The sequence below is a fragment of the Rhinopithecus roxellana genome, chromosome 5 (assembly GCF_007565055.1).
Source record: "Rhinopithecus roxellana isolate Shanxi Qingling chromosome 5, ASM756505v1, whole genome shotgun sequence".
Classification (NCBI taxonomy): domain Eukaryota; kingdom Metazoa; phylum Chordata; class Mammalia; order Primates; family Cercopithecidae; genus Rhinopithecus; species Rhinopithecus roxellana.
In genome coordinates this window covers 62126096-62145802 of record NC_044553.1, presented here as the reverse complement: position 1 = coordinate 62145802, position 19707 = coordinate 62126096, and the positions used below count along the sequence as shown (strand labels likewise).

General features: G+C 38.5%; 2 gene segments (V, D, J or C); both read left to right on the top strand.

The window, feature by feature from the left end:
- The window catches only part of LOC104674124, an 840972-nt gene that overhangs the window by 156379 nt on the left and 664886 nt on the right, over window positions 1-19707 (top strand).
- The window catches only part of LOC104656245, a 632938-nt gene continuing 630138 nt past the window's right edge, over window positions 16908-19707 (top strand). The window contains 2 exon segments of the V gene segment in view: window positions 16908-17150; window positions 17280-17570. Of these exon segments, the coding sequence occupies window positions 17105-17150; window positions 17280-17570 (337 nt within the window).

Here is a 19707-nt window from a genome sequence, read left to right as displayed (position 1 = left end):
GCTTGGAAAAGAGAAGTTTTATAGTGTTTGGAATATCCCGATCTCTCATCCTGGAGATTCAGCCACCTACTTCTGTGCTTTGCAACACAGCGTCTCCCCAGCACCTGCAGCCTGTACCACAACCTGCAGCCAGGACCCTTGACACAGGCCTAGCCTTGCAGGTGGGAGTGAAGCTTTTTTTTTTTTTTTTTTTTTTTTTTTTTTTATGTGTCAGGGGATCTTTCTTTACAACCTGTGTCTCCAAACAGAAGTGAAGAATAATGCACCATCTCTCTCATGTGAAGAAGCTGAATTTATATGGAAGTATGTTTTGTTTTGTCATTATTGAAATTTCATTCCTCAATGTAGACTGTACAGATCCTGGGCCTGCTTGCCCAGAGTCCTTCCACTCCTTTATTGTTTGTTCTGAGAGGTCACATACTCTGAGTCCATGGAACAAATTTTCCCCTGGTTGTACACTCAGCAGCATTTAACTTATTTTTTCATAATCTTCAAACGATATTTGCTGTATCTGTGTACCATCTACCCCATAATTTACTTAATTTAACAGTAAATTGACTTTTCTATTAAATAGATGCCAAAAATATGTAAAATATTGTCCTTACTTTAATAGTTACTATCAGTGGAAACATTTATATGCTATAAAATGTGTATTGGATGTGCAAGATATTTTTTCCTAATACAAATTAAAATAATGTTACGTATATAACAATCAAAAAGACCCTCTGTGTTCTGCCTAATATGACCTCCTGTGTCAATCACACTTTAGAAAATACATTTCCAACTCATGACCCTCATTTGATAGATGAAAAAAGCAGACTCCACAGGCATGACATCACTTTACTCAAAGCATGTGTTGCAGTGAAATGGAAGCCTGGAGTAGAAGCCAGGCATTCTGGCCCCTTGTCAGTTGCTTTTTCCATGAAAGATGTAAAGCGGGATTCGGTGTTTGAAAAAAGGAGTTGTGTGCTGTAATTTTAAACTAAATTACATTTTTATTACTTGTATGTATATATAAAGATATAAGAAGATATATAAAGACATAAAACACCCAGAAAAATAGAACACACCTATAATTTCATAACCAAGAAATTATAGCTATTATCCTGTAAAAATTTTTTGGTATACATATGCAGCTATATTTTTCTATAAAAGTGGTTCATAATACATCCAGTATTTATTACCTTGCTTGTTTTTCTCAACATTATATTTAGGTGTCTTCATCCCAGGAAGCATATATTGAAGGCATAATTTTATTTTATTTTATTTTATTATTTTATTTTTTATTTTTTATTTTTTTTGAGACAGAATCTCGCTGTATCTCCCAGACTGGAGTGCAGTGGCGTGATCTTGGCTCACTGCAAGCTCCACCTTCCGGGTTCACGCCATTCTCCTGCCTCAGCCTCCTGAGTAGCTGGGACTACAGGCGCCCGCCACCACGCCTGGCTAATTTTTTGTATTTTTAGTAGAGACAGGGTTTCACCGTGTTAGCCAGGATCTCCTGACCTCGTGATCCACCCTCCTCGGCCTCCCAAAGTGCTGAGATTACAGGCGTGAGCCACCCTGCCGGCCTATTTTATTTTATTTTATTTTATTTTCAACCTTTATTTTAGATTCAGGGGGTAGTACATGTGCAGGTTTGTTACCTGAGCATATTGCATGATGCTGAGGTTTGGGGTATAAATGATACCGTCACCCAGGTACTGAGCGTAATACCAACAGTTATTTTCTCAGCCCTTGCCCCTTCTCTCCTTCCCCCTCTAGTAGTGCTCAGTATCTATATGTAGTCTTTATGTCCATGTGTACTCAATATTTAGCTCCTACCCATCAATGAGAACATATGGTATATAGCTTTCTGTTTCTGCAATGATTTGCTTAGGGAAATGACCTCTAGCTGCATCCATGTTGCTGCAAAGGACATGATTTCATTCTTTTTTATGGCTGCAGAGTATTCCATGGTATTTATGTATCACATTTTCTTTTTCCAATCCACTTTTGATGTGCACCCAGAAGGCATAATTTTAAGTGATTGCCTGGTTTCCATTATAGAGATATATTTTAAAAAATTAATCACTTTTGGTATTATTTCCTCTTATACAGTGTTATAGATAATGCTTCTTAAAAACATAATTAAATTTGTAATTTTAATGGAAATGGAGTTGCTTGGATAAAGGAGAACATATAACACTAAATGCCTAATATATTTCACCAAAGTGTAATTTCAACAGCAGCACATGATGCTGATTTTTCAATACTTTATCAGTTATGACCATTATTATCTTAAAGTAGCTTCTATTTTATTAAGTAAACACTTTCACAATGTTTTAATTTTCTTTTCTTTTAATGTGTGTGTTTATATATTTTATTATTAAAAATGTGATTAAAAACAGTCCATCACGTAGAATAAATATTCTTTCATACAATAAGATATATTTTTTAAAGTTTTGAAAAATACTGTTCTGGCTCACATTACCTTCTGTTAGGCTGGTGCAATTAGGCTGGTGCAAATGTAATTGCGGTTTTGCCATTTCCTTTCAATGGCAAAAACCGCGATTATTTTTGCACCAACCTAATAACTGATCTCTTTTTTCTCAAGGCAATCTATTCTCCATGTTTTTGCTACTCAAAGTATGGGCCAGCACTGTCTGGACTTGTGTCGATTCTCAGGCTCCACGCAAGGCTAACTGAATTTGAATCTGCATTTTGCTAACATTCCCAGGTGATTCTATCACTTCAGAGTTTGAGAAGCACCCATCTGATGGGTTGCCAGAATGATTTTTTAAAGTATAAATAAAGAGATGTCTCTAATTGGCAAACATGCTTCAATGGCTTTCTATTGCTACTGGAATAAAATGCAAATTTAGGCTGCGGCATACAAAGATCTGTATCATTCAACCTTCCCCTCTCCCTTCAGCTCTAAACTCTCTTTTCCTGGCTTTCTACGCAGCAAAAACACCGACCTCCTTTCAATTTTCTGAACTTGCCATGTCCTTTTCCACATTTAGTCTAACTCTCTCAATCACCTGCAATGCTCTTCCCCCGAATCCTGGTGAGTCTCATTTTCATTCCTCAGGTCTCAGCTCAAATACCACTACCATAGAGAAAACCTGCTGACTTCTGCGGATCATCCTGACTAATGCAGCCATCATGGCCTTTGCCCTAACTCTATTACAACACCCTTGTTATTTTCATTACGGTAATAATCACAATGTGCAGTTATATTGTCGGTTACGTGTTTATTGTCACTGTGTTTATTGTCTATATCTCCACCGAGGATACAGGCTTTATGAGGTCGGGGGTATTGCTTGTTTAGTTGACAGCTTTATTCTTAGTGCTTACAACAATGACTGGCCTATAATAGCCAGTAAAAAAATATTCACTGAAAGATAAATGGATGGATGTTATTTGGCCCTCCTCTTTCCTTTTTTCCTTCCTCTCAGTCTCACCCTAGCAACTTTGACCTTTTTGTGTGTTCTCTCTGCTTCATTATGTCGGGCAGCTCAGTTCTTTCTCACCCTTGCTCCCAGACTCAAAACCAGCCTTTCTGTGCTCAGTGAACTCTGGTCAAATAGTTAGATCCATTCAGGGTCTCAGCCTTTCCTCGCTAAAGTGGCCTCCCTTTATCAGATGTGATCTGAAGCACTTAGTCAAATCTAAAGGCTAGTAACACATGATGAAATATCTAAATGGAAAAAAAATACTTAAAACATGTTAGAAAGTATAAAAGTAACTTCTCAAGTCCAATAATTATGAGCTGAAGTCAAAGTTATAATTCAAATTACTGTAAGAGTAAAAGCCCCTCAGGAAACAAATTCAAATAAATAGCCTTGGTAGACATGTTGTAGATTAGATTTTTAAAAGATCTGGTTTAAATATATTTATGTTCAAAGGACTGGTTCATAATTACCCTGCTTTTGACCATCTGTGTAGTGGCTACTAGGCTTCTCACAAGATTAATAGTCATTTGAGTTGGTAACACTGATGTCCCAGAAGGAGTCTTTACTTCATTAAAGTATATTATAAAATTGCTCAAGCATTTTATTGGAAGTGATGGCTAATTACCCATGGGGCTATATATATTACATCCTTCCAGACTAGTTTAGGGAAACTTATCTTTCTAACATGTAGTTCAAGCCTTTACTATAGTAGAGAAGAGTGTTATCAGTTCTTGGATTTTTTTTCCTCTTCCTGCAAGCTAATAAGTGTGTTGTTTCATTGAGGTTGCCAGTAAAGACATGAGACTCCTTAGTCAGAGACAAAGGATTTTGTTACTTATGGCGCAGCAAACAGCCTAAACATCAATATGTTTACTTCAGTTACTCTTCCCTTAAGTCCCCAAAAGATGATATAGTGAGTGCTGATGAATAGTTTGCATGCAGTGGTGCTGTGTCATAGCTGAGGAACTCTGAGCTTGGGAAATTTATAGCAACAGTAAACAGTAAGCCAGCTTGCTCTTTGTCGTACAGGGAGGCATTACCTCATCTCTTAAGGTTGCTTGCTGCAAGCCTAACTCTGAAAAGTGGTCCTTGTAGAGTGGTCATGGCTTTACACTATTGGCATACCCAGCAGGTCATGTAGGGGTATGACTCACGGTGGACTGTCTTTCAACAGTATCCATTCCATGGTCCTATGTCATGTTAGCTGCTGGAAATTTTTCTTATGGGTATTCCACTCCATCGGTCATTCTAATTAATTTGACTAAAGAGGTAGAGACTAAATGCATAGAATTTGTCTTACACAAGATTTAATTAAGGCTACTGTCAGCAGAACTCTAAGCATGAGGAGGAGACCATCCTGCAATAGCAACCTCAATCATGCCTCAGAGGATTCTAGATTCTCCCAGCTGTGAATAAGTCCCAAAGTACAGACAGCTAGGATATAGTGTATTATTTAACATGAGTTACACATGGAAATTTAGACTGACATGCTGATCTTTGTTTTAATTGCCAAAAAGTTAACTATTATTCCCAATATAGAGATCTCCTATGGTCCCTATTTCACAGACACGAACATAACCAAAGGTGCCAAGATTAATCTAGTTTGAAATTTATTGCTAGACTTTATTTGGGTCAGCATTAGTTCACTTTGGTTAGGCTATATGAGCAGGGTCAGTGTGTATTTGCAAGCTCTGTAGCCATTCATGGTATAACCCGAGACTGTCCAGACACCAGGGGAAAAATACACATTTGTATGAGTCAGATTGAGAAAATGTTGTGCTGATTCCTGTATTTTCACACTTAAGAGGATGGGAAATCTGTGTTGGGAAGCTACCATTCATGTTGCAGAAATGTTCAGGAGAGGCCATATTCACAGGAGTTTTTCTGTTTTCATGGAATGTGGAAGAAGATGACAAATCAACAGACAACCAAACTGTATTGTTACCTTGCCAGGCTGTGTGCTTCATCTAGCATACAAAGAGAACATTAATCCTCACCCCCTTCACCTCCAGTGGTCCAAGATTGTCCCTTCCTAAGTGCCAGTGTTGTTGCTCTTTTTATCCACAATCACAAAATTTGTTCATTCCATTCTAGTAGTTAAGCTTTGCCTTTTTTTGTGGTCAGTTCCTAGTCATACTCAAACCTTTTGTCTAGAACAATAAATAGAGGAAAAAGGTATTTTATGACTTTTATATATACCCATTTTATTTATCACCTGGGCCCTTGTGGACCATTGTACAATAATTCATAGAGCAGAACACTCCAATTAATGACAGTTAACCTCATAATACATGATCATGTTTGTCCAACAAAATAATCCAGGTGGCTGAACCAGAATTCAGTTTTAACACCATTCTGACCATGTTGCTACCAGGAGAGTATACCTACCAGGCTGTTCTAAGGTTGCTGTTAGGAGAAAAAAAGAAGCATCATGCCTTCCACTTCTAGAAAGTTAGAGAAGGTGTACTTTTTTCCATTCATCTTGTTACATACAGCTAATGATTCTGGATATTACAGATGTTCCTTGACTTATTATGGGACTGCATTATAAGTTGAAAATACTGTAAGTAAAAGGTACATGTAATACATGTAGTATGATGAACAACATAACTTAGCCTAGCCTATCTTAGATGTGCTCAGAACACTTACATTAGCCTATAGTTGGGCAAAACCATCCCTAACAAAGCCTATTTTATAATGAAGTGTTGAATATCTTATGTAATTTATTGAATACTGTACCAAAAGGGAAAAACAGAATAGTTGTATACGTACATAAAGTCCAGTTTTGACTGATTGTGTGCTGCTTTCATACCAGTGAAAAATTATTATTCAAACCATTATAATCTGTGCATAAAATTAAAAAAATAAACTATTCTAAAAAGTGGGGAGAAAAAGCCCAACTGGTTAAGAAATTTAGGACCTGAGCAATGCTAAAGCAGTGAGTTCCAAGAGTTTCCTTTTGCCTCATACCATCAGGAGTAGCCACCGACCTGGAAATGTTAGTGAATATGTACAAAAAAGCCCAAAGACCAGACTTTTTCTTTCTTTAGCCAAAAGATCAGGAAAATAACAGACTGTCAAGACACAAAACTGTAAGACCACAACCAGTTTCCTCCAGCCAAATACCACAGAAAGATTTACAGCTACCAAGCACATATTTAGTCAATAAAAAAGGAATTGCAACCTGGTAGGAGAATTTGTGTTATTTTTAACTTACGTTTGCTCCATCTTTTCATCACTGGCTTTAAGATAGTCTTTAAATTACATCCTCCATTCCAAGTGTGGGTTCCTGGTGCTGGAAGAAGCAGAGTGGACCTTGTTATATCAAAGCAGTGCTTGATTACTTTGACCTCTCAGGTGGCTCATTGAAGGGCTAATTGAAAGGGCTGGTCTGTGTTTCAAACAACTCAAAATCTCCCCAGGATGGAGAATTGGCAACAGAGAAAAGTTTTTTTCTAAAAAACAATTTGCTAAAGGGACTTAACAGCAGGTAGGAGAAAGAATCTACAAATGTGAAGATAAGCCAAATAAAATTATTCAGTCTAAGAAGCAGAAGGAAAAAAGAATGAAAAAATATATACACAAGAGCTCAGATGACCTGTGGGACAATAAGTATAACAGAATTCCCAGAATGGGAGGAGAGGCAGAAAGATTCAGGAAAAATATTTGTGACATGATGACCCTAAACTCCTCAAATTTGACAGAAGACATGGATCTACACATCCAAGAAGTTCAACAAGAACTAAGTAGAATAAAGGCAAAAAACTTCACAGTGAGATGCTTTATGATCAAACTGTTTAAAGAAAAAGGCAAATTGAGAACTTGAAAGCTTCAAGAGAGAAGCAACTAGCCACATGCAATAGATCCTTAATAAGATCAGCAGTCAATTGCTCATCAGAAACCATGGAAACCAGAAAGCAGTAGGATGGCATAAAGTGTTTAAAGAAAAAAGTTGTCAACCACCAATTTATATCTGGTAAAACTGTTGTTCTAAAACAAAGGAGAAATTAAGACAGCCCCAGATAAAGAAAAACTGAGAGTATTCATCACTTCCAGACCTGCTCTACGAGAAAATCTGAAGGGAATCTTTCAGACAGAAAAGAAATGACATTAGACACTTGGAGCCATACAAAATAACAAACAATGATTAAGGTAGTTACATAGATAAGAATAATGCCAATATTTTTGTAGTTTTTGTTTGTAACTCCCATTTTCCCCTAAAATTATTTAGCAAACTAATAGTTAAATAATAATTATAGATACATATTAATAGGAACACAATGGGTAAAGATGTTTGTGTTTTTGCAATGTGTATAAAAATCTTCTTTGTTGTTTTTCATAGTACAACTTATGTATTTCAAATGGACACTAAATTAGTAGCATTTGCAGTAGTATCTTAAAATAAATTGCCTTTGAATAAGATCTTGCTTTCAATACTTTGAGGTCCACAAGACATTTCTGGAAAATTTCATGCTGTGGAAAATGAAGACCACTTACTCCAGTGGAGAAGGGGACTGTGATTTCTCTTTGATTGATTGCCATAACACTGTCCTTAAGGCATATGAAGGAGAGTTTTATATGTTATCTAGACATTATTAGGCACAGAAGCTTTTGCAGTACAACTTTGATGTTGTATAAATTCTGTCATTTTGCTGGCACTGATATTGCTCTTGGGTACAACATTAGACTATTGACCCATACTATTTTTGTTACAAATATTCAAAAGGTGATTTCTTTCTATAAGGACTGTGCTTCAACTCCACATTCAATTTTAAAAGTTATATTTGTTGGCTGGGCGCGGTGGCTCACGCCTGTAATCCCAGCACTTTCAGAGGCCGAGGCAGGTGGATCTCGAGGTCAGGAGATTGAGACCATCCTGGCTAACACAGCGAAACCCTGTCTCTACTAAAAAATACAAAAAAATTAGCCGGGCGTGGTGGCGGGCACCTGTAGTCCCAGCTACTTGGGAGGCTGAGGCAGGAGAATGGCGTGAATCCGGGAGGTGGATCCTGCAGTGAGCCGAGATTAGCCACTGCACTCTGGCCTGGGCGACAGTGTGAGACTCTGCCTCAAAAAAAAAAAAAGTTGTATTTGTTTTTTAAATTAATTTTCCAAGACTTTGGTGACTGCCATCTTGGGTTGCTCCTTCTTTGGTTTCTACACTTACTGAGAAATAGCTTTTGTGATTTCTGCCTCTTGCAATGTAATCTTAGAGAAAGGGATTTTGATATTGGTATATCCTCTTTCATTCTATTTCCTATGAAGTTGTTGGTGGGAATAGAAAAGGCCCGTCCAAGCCATCATTGATGGATACTGATCACATGGTCCTTGAGTAGAAAAGAGCCTGCATCCTTCATGGCCTCCAGCCACCAGCTTCTGCAAGGAAACAAAGCATGTTATGAACAAGAGGAGGAATAGTAGTTGTTTGTGCTTCTTTCTCTGTAGACACAATTAGGTTTCTTGTATAGATAACGCTTCATAGTTCTGATTTTCTGTTTAGGTTGAGATGGAAAGGCAGAAAGAGACACCAAATCCATAACTTTTGGAAATTAATTTGAAGATACGAGCTTTTTACAAGAACAGCCATGAGAGAAACTAGAAAAATAAACGGTCACACAAGATGTCATTGAAAGTCTATGTACTACTTCCTAAACATACTGCATGTGCTCACTTCCCAAGGGTAAGACGGTACTGCACATGCAAGTGGCCCACCCTAAGGGAAGAATCATGGGAAAAGAGGAAGCCTATAAAGTCCTAGGGTCAAGGTTAAACACTGCATTTTACCTCAGTGAAATGTTTGGCTCTCTTCCAAGTGTACCTTCCTTTCTTTCCTATTCTAAAGCCTTTTAAAATAAACTTCCACCCTTGCTCTGAAAAAAAAAAACAAAAAAAAAAACAAAAAAAAAAGAGAGAAAGGCTATGTACTGGCAGGTTAATCTCTATTACACCAACCCGTGTAAGTATTGTTTTGACATGCATGTATCATTGGTGCAAAATGCAGTGGCTTTTTCCAAGACCCTCTATTCCTTGGTCTTGTTAAAAAAATGTTGCTAAGGCTGTGAGCTAGAACCATGTTTGTTCAGCTAGATTTTAGGTCATTCTGTTTTGAAAGAATTATTTTGAGTTACAAGAAACTTCTCTAAAAATTGGAGATGACAGAGTGGTATAGGGATGTGTGGCCTGACATGGAAAAGAGCTATGCAATGAGAAATACTCCTTGAATTGCAAGAATCTCACCTAAATTTTTATAATAGAATACTTCATGACTGTTATTTCAGTGTAGGAAAGTGGTTGTTAGAAACAACTGCTCTTATACAACGATTGACATTTGATATCATACACATACAAACATAAACATCCCCATAGACATTAACTTGGAGCATTTGCTTCTCAAATTTTTAATTTAACGAATGTGTCAGATTTTTAAAATGACTTGTTCACATAATAAGACTCTACATTTTGAGTACAAGTTTGATCACTGTCATGATTCCACAAGATGGCAGTGTGTTCTTAGGGACCTTGAGGAACGCTCTCAAGTGCTGGGGTGTGTGTGTGTGTGTGTGTGTGTGTGTGAGAGAGAGAGAGAGAGAGAGACAGGAGGAGGAGGAGGAGGAAGAAGGATGAGGGGAGGGGCTTAGAGGTGAATTAGGGTTGTTAAAAAGAGCATCATTTTTTCTACGTGGTAAACAGATTCTTTTTTATGATTTTAAGGTAGAAAAAGTAGAAATATCCATTCTAGGTTCATTTTTCTAAGGGTTTAAAATTTGAATCCTCAGTGAACCAGGGCAGAAAAGAATGATGAAATCCTTGAGAGTTTTACTAGTGATCCTGTGGCTTCCGTCGAGCTGTGAGTTTGGGGCATCTCTATATAGGAAAATAATGTATAGTATCTGGAGTTATTGTCTATTATAGGTCTATAGGTAGAAGCATGATTTTTTTTTTTCTAACTAAGGGAGAGTGGGGGCATCAGTGAAAAGAGGATTTAAATTATGGGGAGTAAGCCTCTATTACCCAGCCAGTCTTCTCTGTCTGACCACTGTATTTTTTCACAGGGGTTTGGAGCCAACAGAAGGTGGAGCAGAATTCTGGATCCCTCAGTGTTCCAGAGGGAGCCATTGCCTCTCTCAACTGCACTTATAGTGACCGTGGTTCTCAGTCCTTCCTCTGGTACAGACAATATTCTGGGCAAAGCCCTGAGTTGCTAATATCCACATACTCCAGTGGTGACAAAGAAGATGGAAGGTTTACAGCACAGCTCAATAAAGCCAGCCAGTATGTTTCTCTGCTCATCAGAGACTCCCAGCTCAGTGATTCAGCCACCTACCTCTGTGTCGTGAACACACAGTGCTCTCTAGACACTGGCAGTCTGTACCCAAACCTGCTGTGCCCCAGGAATGCCTGATGTAGAGCTTAGACTGCAGGGTAGTGAAGTTCTCTTTGCTCTCTACATTCACGTGGAAATTATAAGAACTAGTATGGAGGATTAATTAATTAGGGAAGTATTTTCATAATTCTGAAAATAATTGAAACCGTGAAAAAAATAAAAACAAAAATCTTGGTCTGGTTGAAATATTTTTTAGTCCTGTTTTTCCACTCTAGTTTTAAATATTTTTTTAATTGAAGTCTGATTGATAAAAAGCTGCGCATGTTTACTTCACACATACAGCACAATCTATGCCATAACATACTCATAATTTCTAAAACTCTACTTCCTCCCTCCTTTTTAAAAAATTAAGGTATGATTGCTATACAAAAAGGCACGCATATTTAATGTATATATCCCGGTGCTCAGTCTAGTTTTATGCCACTTCTTCAAGAGACTGGTTTTATGGTTTTTAAATTATATAACAAGAAAATATTTTCACACAATGACAGATATTCTCTCATAGTTCCCAGGACACCTTCCTCTTTCCTTCTTTAGTTACTCAAAGCGTTTGACAGTCATTGATTTGGAAATGCAACAGCAAAACAGAAATGCAAAGCAGAGAAAAAGTCATAAACAAATGACTTCAAAAATTCTATCAGTCAAAAAAAAATTTTTTTTTTTTTTTGAGATGGAGTCTTGCTCTGTCATCCAGGCTGGAGTGCAGTGGCGCGATCTCGGCTCACTGCAAGCTCCGCCTTCCGGGTTCACGCCATTCTCCTGCCCCAGCCTCCTGAGTAGCTGAGACTACAGGCGCCCGCCACCACGCCCAGCTAATGTTTTGCATTTTTTTTTAGTAGAGACGGGGTTTCACTGTGTTAGCCAGGATGGTCTCGATTTCCTGACCTCGTGATACCCCTGCCTCAGTCTCCTATAGTGCTGGGATTACAGGTGTGAGCCACCATACCCAGCCAAAAATTTTTTTAGTTATAGAACCCTCATCTCCAGCCTCAGCCACAGCACCACTCCTGATTTATGTAAGGGTATATTTAGTGGATAGATGGAAGAACTAGATTCAGAGGGTAAGACCTGGTTAAAACTAGAAGTCTAGACAGTTGCAGTGACTAAATATTAGAGAGGGTCTCTCTTGCCATTTTGGGGTAAAGTCTGAACTGAACTTAAAACTCCTGGCTTGAGCCTTGTAAAAGAATATATTTATACCTATGTACTTAAGTGTGGCTTGGAGATGATAGGGAGCATTAGCCCTAGCCATAGCATGCCATTTCCCCAGGCAGGGCATGGGAGCATGGAACAATCTAAAATTTATTGAGAAGGATCTCTGAGTAAGCATCTAAAAGAGGTCCAGACACTAAGGAGCTTTAGTATGATAAGCAAAGACCTGTGTAAATCAATTACCAAAGACTGTGTGGTATCAAGAATGTTTCAGCAAATTTTTGTCAGGAGAGTTGGAAATGCTGAACAACGTATAAATGCCTCCCTCCTCTGACTACCTGGCATTGTAAATTTGTCCCGCAATGTATGCCAAGTCCAGGAAAAATATTTACTTCCTAATGAAAATAATGCTGTTTAATATTTAGTACATTGAGTTATAGGAAAAAGCTTGAAAAGTCACATTTATTGTAAAACGAATTTGTAGACTGTTAGTCATGACATTATTTAGGAAGTACAGTGGAAAAATTTTGGAAATGAAGAATCAAGATTTCTGTTCAGTTAGTTCATGTAGTTACTGATGAAAGGTGCAAGTCAATCAACATTTGCTTCAAATTGTTAATTTGTAGAACTGAAGACTTAAGAAAATTTTCCAAGTCATGTAAGATTTGTAAAGCAGTGAGGATGATCAGAAAGTTGTACTGAAATCAAAATACTTAAATTTTAGTACCACTTTTATCATATGCCTTCAAGCACCCTGGCACTCTGGAAAGAACCTGTGCTGCCATGCTCGTTTGAATATCAATTATGTTCCTAATAGGCCATTTATATTAAGTTATACTGTTATATATATTTCAAGATTGGACTCAGGATTAAATGAGATGAAATACTGTCTTCGGATAAGTTCATTAGAAGCAGAGCCTGAATTGGAAATTGTTCATCCATAATTGATTGAGAAAACCAGGTTGAGATGGGAAAAGGCTAAGCATAAACGTGCCAGCTAGTGGAGTCTTTATCCAGCCTGACCTCATGGGAACTCTGGAGCATGAATTGCATCACAGGATTGATCTTTTCCACACTGAGGCAAGCGGGCCAGAATGCTGACCTGTTGTATGTAAGAATAAGGTCGTCATTGGCTGTGCTGTTTCTTGGGGTAGAGGTATACTCTACTGCACAATGATGACTTTCATTGGCAGAGGTCGATTTTCTAGGAAAAGGGGCAACTGTGAGCTGAGAGTAGCTAATATTCCCAATAGTGATAGCGACAGGAGACAGATATATTCCTAGGCAGACAAGGACAGATCCCTGGTGAAACCCAGCCTTCCTGCCAAGGACAGTTCAAAGCCTTAAAACCGAGTTGCCAGTTCCGGAGAGAGTACATAACTGCCAGTTCCAGATACAGTACATAACTTGAATCCCCCCTCTTACCCACTCTCTCTCGATTGGTTCCTTCTGGATGATGGCTTTTAACCAATCAAATGGTGCTTTTTCCAAGACCACCTCTGGACCAATCAGCATACACTCCCCCATTCTAAGCCCATAGAAACACTCGGCCTTAGCCTCCCAGAGGGCTACACACTTTGGGTTCCGTCTTGCTTTCCAGAGGTTTCCTGTCACTCAGTAAAATTCTCCTTTGCTTTGCTCACTCTCTGGTTTCTGCATACCTCATTCCTCTTAGCCAGTGGGACAAGAATCTGGAACCCACCAAACTGTGGGAGTGAAAAGAGCTGTAACACCCTCTCCCACTCGCTGAACTACGGGAGCGGAAAAGCCTCTGGATGCCATTTCCTTCCGCTCTCCGAACTACAGGAAGAAAAAAGCCGTGACAGTAGCTGGGGATGGCGACACTGTCCTGGGAAAGGGGGTCTTGGCTGGGCACAAGCAGTGTTCACTATTAACTTGGAACTCACCTGGCATGTGGGCAGCACTCAAGAAATAATAGATTTTGGCGGCCGGGCGCGGTGGCTCAAGCCTGTAATCCCAGCACTTTGGGAGGCCTAGACGGGCGGATCACGAGGTCAGGAGATCGAGACCATTCTGGCTAACACGGTGAAACCTCGTCTCTACTAAAAAATGCAAAAAACTAGCCGGGCGAGGTGGCGGGCGCCTGTAGTCCCAGCTACTCAGGAGGCTGAGGCAGGAGAATGGCGTGAACCTGGGAGGCGGAGCTTGCAGTGAGCTGAGATCCGGCCACTGCACTCCAGCCTGGGCGACGGAGCGAGACTCTGTCTCAAAAAAAAAAAAAAAAAAAAAAAAAAGAGAAAAGAAAAAAGAAATAATAGACTTTGTAATTATATTCTGAATTTTAATTTGATTCTCTATTTGAAGGAGTTTATATAGCTGGCTTTACCGATCTTGAAGAGTTGAAATAATGTTAGGTTAAAGCACTTCCTTTTTTTTTTTTTTTCACTAATCACATGTAGTGATTTTATTTTTTATATGTTTTTATTTTTTTCCTTATTTCTTCTAAAAAACAGGATACATGTGAAGAACATGCAGTTTATTACATAGGTATACATGTGCCATGGTGGTTTCCTGCACCTATTGACCGGTTCTCTAGGTTCCCTCAGGTTAAAGCACTTCTTAACAGAAAGCATCTAAATAAAGGTAAGGAAATATTACTCAAAGCTAAAACTCAAGGTATTTTAAGAATAATGACTAAGGCACCAGTATATTATCTTACTTCCTTTTGGGAATGATAACATGACATTCTGTTCATCCCTTTGTATTGAGGCAGAAATGACTCTGATGGTTCACAGTTCATGACTCTGGGCTTCCATGTGTAGAAAGAACAACAGAAAGAGATCCCATCTATACTTATACATGATTAATGCTATTTTGTTATTAATTTGTATTTAAGAATGGAGGACTGGGTAGCAGGATGGACTTCTCATATCACTGTGCCCATGTTCCCCACAATGTTTCTCCTTGAATGGGGTGCCTGGCCAGTAGTGTGGGTATGTGGGCATACATGTGATTTGGCAGGCTTCTTTTTAGGATGAATGAACAGGGAAGTGGTAATTAAGTTGCTCCTCTTTGTTCCTTGCACCTAATATCTTTGAAGATGGCCTAATTCTGTCAGCCACTCATAATAAAACTGCAGTAATCTCAGTGGTGCATTTAAACTCTTGTGAAAGTTAAATACCCAAGTAAAAGTTGGCTTACTATGCCTATCACACACAAGTACAGAAGCAGGATGGTGAGAACGGAGGGAGGCTAGTGCAGCTATTCCATGTGTGGACCTTCACTATGTTCTCTTGTGTTCTGTTCTTCCCACTCTCCATCACCTACTCGCTTTCTCAACCCGGAACCTCTCCAGGGTCTCACCCAGTAGGCTCCCTTCACTTGCATTTCCACTGCAATCTTCTTATAGTTCATTCTGGGCTGACTTCTCTCCACTCTCTGTTTCATCCATCAGTGTGCTCACATCTACTTTTCATTTCATGGGAATTGTGATAGTTTTCATCTTTTCATTATTACTTTTACCATTATGGATTCAAGTCATTCTTTTTATACTTCTAAATTTTATTTCAGTGGGAATATTGGAAAGATAAGAGGAGAATACATATGCTTAGTTAGGAATTTTGAATCAGGAGCACATCCTAGTAACATTTAAGTTTTCAAACTGGCTATATGATTTTTTCTTACACATAAAAAATCTATAGACAGAATCAAGGAATAGATCAGAAGTGCAAAGGAGAACTGATTTCAGGCTGGCACAAGTGAACAGAGTACAGAGAAAGGAGGGACTTTGTTCTGACCTTGTGAAAAGAATCCTTGTTGGCCAGATTCTCATTTCACCTGAGATTTCTCTCCTCATTTGCTTTTTTTGTTTTTTAGGATGCAATGATCTCTACGCTAAAATAAGTCGGATGAAGATGGTTTGTCATTCAAGAGTTTCATCTTTTTAGGCCATGGAGTCAACTGCTCCAGTTCAATACAGTCTGTCTCCCACCCACAGGGGACTGCTGCTCACCTAGCTCTGTTGAGTGTCACTGTCAATCTCTCCCAAATCTACTATACCTCCCACAAGGTCCTCTCATGTCTTGTCTGCTGGTTGCACTCCTCCCAACTTTCTGAGTTAACATAGGTTTATTTTACTTTTCTTTTCCTAACTCTTCCCAGGATTATTTATTTGTTATATTTTCTTACACTCATCATTCCGCTAAAGTTTCTCCATAGATGGGCCTCTGTTAACGTTCTTTTTAGTGTGAGATATAATTTGGCACAATATATCAGTCTATAGGAGCTTTGACAGTTGGAGCAGGACTCTTTTTAAACATGAGGTACCTGAGTTGTTTTTTCCTAGGGTTACAAATATCAAAGTTGTTGACCTGAAACCAAGGGGCCTCTTTCACATTTTCGTTTAGAAAAAATCTTGCTTTATTTGTTTGTTTTGATTAGTTAATTAATGACATGTGATCCATGCTGATTTTAAGTATGAGACTCTGGTCTAATTTGTTTATTTTTTAAAGAATCAAATAAAGGAATAATCTTTCACCCACTGTAATGCTCACATTCAGAAACACAGGGCCATATGAAGCTGAGGCCAGACTGAGGCAACTGATCACCTCCCCTCTCCTTGATGAATGATTTTACAAAATAATATAGAATGTCTCAATGGTATTCCAAAATCTAGAATGTTGTCTTCTGTGACTAATTGCTCAGTAAAGTAAATTAGTCTTCCATTTTTACGTTACTCTCATTTCTCATGTATTTAGGATTAAAACCATGTACTCTACAGAAGGTGACATCATCACCAATTTGGTAAGAAAGAAACACTTTCTGTTGGTTTTGATACCACATTTCTCAAATGAGAAGCAAAATTTGCTTCCTTGGATCCGTGGTTTCGCCTGTGGCCTTCAGGGGGCAACGTTGCACTAAGGAAGCATCTGTGTTCATTGCAGATCATCCTCATCCAATGAGCCTCTTCCCTGCAGATGGCTGATGTATGTAGCTCACTGATGTCTGTGTAGATAGGGAGCTGTGATGAGAACAAGAGGTCAGAACACATCTAGGCTCCTTAAGAGAAAGCCTTTCTTTAACTGTTTTTGAAACGCTTCAAAGGCAGAGACTTGTCCAGCCTAACCTCCCCGCTGCTCCTATCTCCTTCCAGCGTTGCCACTCCTCAGCCATGCTCCTGCTGCTCATCCCAGTGCTTGAGGTGATTTTTACCCTGGGTGAGTAACATTCCATTACCTTTATTCCTTTTGTAAATGTGACTGTGTTGTAATTTTCTCTGAATAGAGACATCTTTTCTTCATAGCAAAGTCTGTGCTGCCTTTACTTACACAGCATTGGTGTTGCAGGAGGAACCAGAGCCCAGTCTGTGACCCAGCTTGACAGCCAGGTCTCTGTCTCTGAAGGAGTCCCTGTGCTGCTGAGGTGCAACTACTCATCGTCTTTTTCACCAAGTCTCTTCTGGTACGTGCAATACCCCAACCAAGGACTCCAACTTCTCCTGAAGTACATATCAGGGACCGCGCTGGTTAAAGGCATCAATGGTTTTGAGGCTGAATTTAAGAAGAGTGAAACCACCTTCCACTTGACAAAAGCCTCAGCCCATGTGAGCGACGCGGCTGAGTACTTCTGTGCTGTGAGTGACACAGTGCCTGAGACTGCAGGGGAGCTGAACACAAACCTCCTGAGATGCTGAGACTTTCTGTGACTCAAGAACTCAACCTTGAAGTCTGTCTTGTAATATTAAATAGCAATTCCAAGTTTCTGATGCTTATTGATGTATGCTATATCTTTTTCATCTATTTATTTTTAAACTATCTATGACTTTAAAATGTGTTTCCTGTAGGTAGCATAAAAGAGCATCTTTTCTTTTTATCTACTTTGGCAATCTCTGTTTTTGCATTGTGAAGTTTAGATAATTAAAATGGAATATAAATATCAATCAGGTTGGATTTAAGTACATTTCATTATTGTGTTTCACCCATGTTCCTTTTTTTGTTCTTTTTTTCTGACTCTTGGATTATTTAAATACTTTTCAATTTACATTTTAATTTATCTATGAACTTTTTGGCTATAACTCTGTACTTTTTGAGTAGTTGCTCTGGAGATGGCAATGTACATGCCTAAATATCCCGGGTCTTATGTGAGCAAATACTGTACCTCCTTATGTGAAATGTCGAAATCTTACACAATGTCCCTTTATCTACCAACACTAAAGTTTGTTATTGTTGTTCATATATATTAGTCACATACATTGAAAACTTCATCAGGCCTGGCACAGTGGCTCATGTTTGTAATCCCAACACTTTGGGAGGCAGAGGTGGGAGGATTGCTTGAACTCAGGGGTTTGAGACCAGCCTGGGCAACAAAGTGAGACCCCATCTCTATGAAATACAAAAGAAATTAGCCGGTTATGGTGGCACTCACCTCTAGCCTCAACTACTCGGCAAGTTGAAGCAGTATGATAGCTTGAGTCCAAGAGTTCAAGGCTGCAGTTAGCTACGACGATGCCACTGTATTCCAGCCTAAGCAACAGAGGGAGATCCTTGTCTCAATTTTTTAAAAAATCACAATATATAGAAAACTTCACCATACAATGTTATAATTTTTGCTTTCAACAATTATATGCACTTTATAAAACTTAAGGAGAAGAATAAGAACTACTTTATACTTAACAGCTATTTATCATTTCTGGTATCTTCCTTTGTTCCTGAAGATTTGGGTTTTCTCTGATACCAGGATATATAACTGAAATTCCCTTCTAACTTAAAAACTCCCTTTAGTATTTTTTCTAGAGCAGATTTGCTGGGAAACATGTTTTCATGTGTTAATTTTCTGAAAATGTACCTTTAACTTGCCCTTTATTTCTGGAAGATAGTTTTTACTGTGTCTGTAATTGTGTGTCAACACTTTCCCCCCCTCACTTTAAAGATGCCACTTCATTGTCTTTTGGCCTCCATGCTTTCTGAATAGAAATCCATGGCCATCAAGTAATTGTCCTCCAATGATGTAATATATAGTTTTTCTCTAGCTGCTTCATATAGAAGCTGTGTACACACACACACACATGAAAAATTATACAATCTTTTGTTGTCAGTGATTTAATTATAATGTGTTTAGATGTGGTTCTCTTTGATTTTACCTTGTTTGGGGCTTGAACTGATAAATGCATGTCTTTCAGTGAATTTGGCAAGCTTTTGACCATTCTTTCTTCAAATATGTTTTCTGACCCAACATCTTTTTCCTCTCCCTCTAGGACTCTAGTTAGATATAATTTAGACTTTAGAATATTTTCCCATGTGTCTCCAGGGCTCTGTGTTTTTTAATTTCAATTTTCAAATTGATGTGAAGGTTTGTCAGTGTTTCCTGACCTTGGCACTACTGATATTTTGGGCCTTATAATTTTTTTTATTGGGGTGTGGGGCTGCCCTGTGTGTTGCAGAATTTTTAACATCTCTACACTAGATGCCTATAGCACTACACACCCCAAGCTGTGACAGCCAAAATTGTGTCCAGATTTGCCAAATGTCTCCTGGGGAAAAACAAAGTCAAAATTAGTTGGATTAAATAATCTTTATTGATCTATTTTCAATTTTGCATATTCTTTTCTCTATCATTTTGCTATTGAGCCCTTACTGTAAGATTTTTATTTTTGATACCATATTTTTCAGTTCAATTTCTATTTTTTTCTTTACTTTGTGGAACATAATCAAACGAGCTACTTTGACATCTTTGTCTATGAGTTTTAGTATCTTAGTCGTCTTGATATTTGAATTT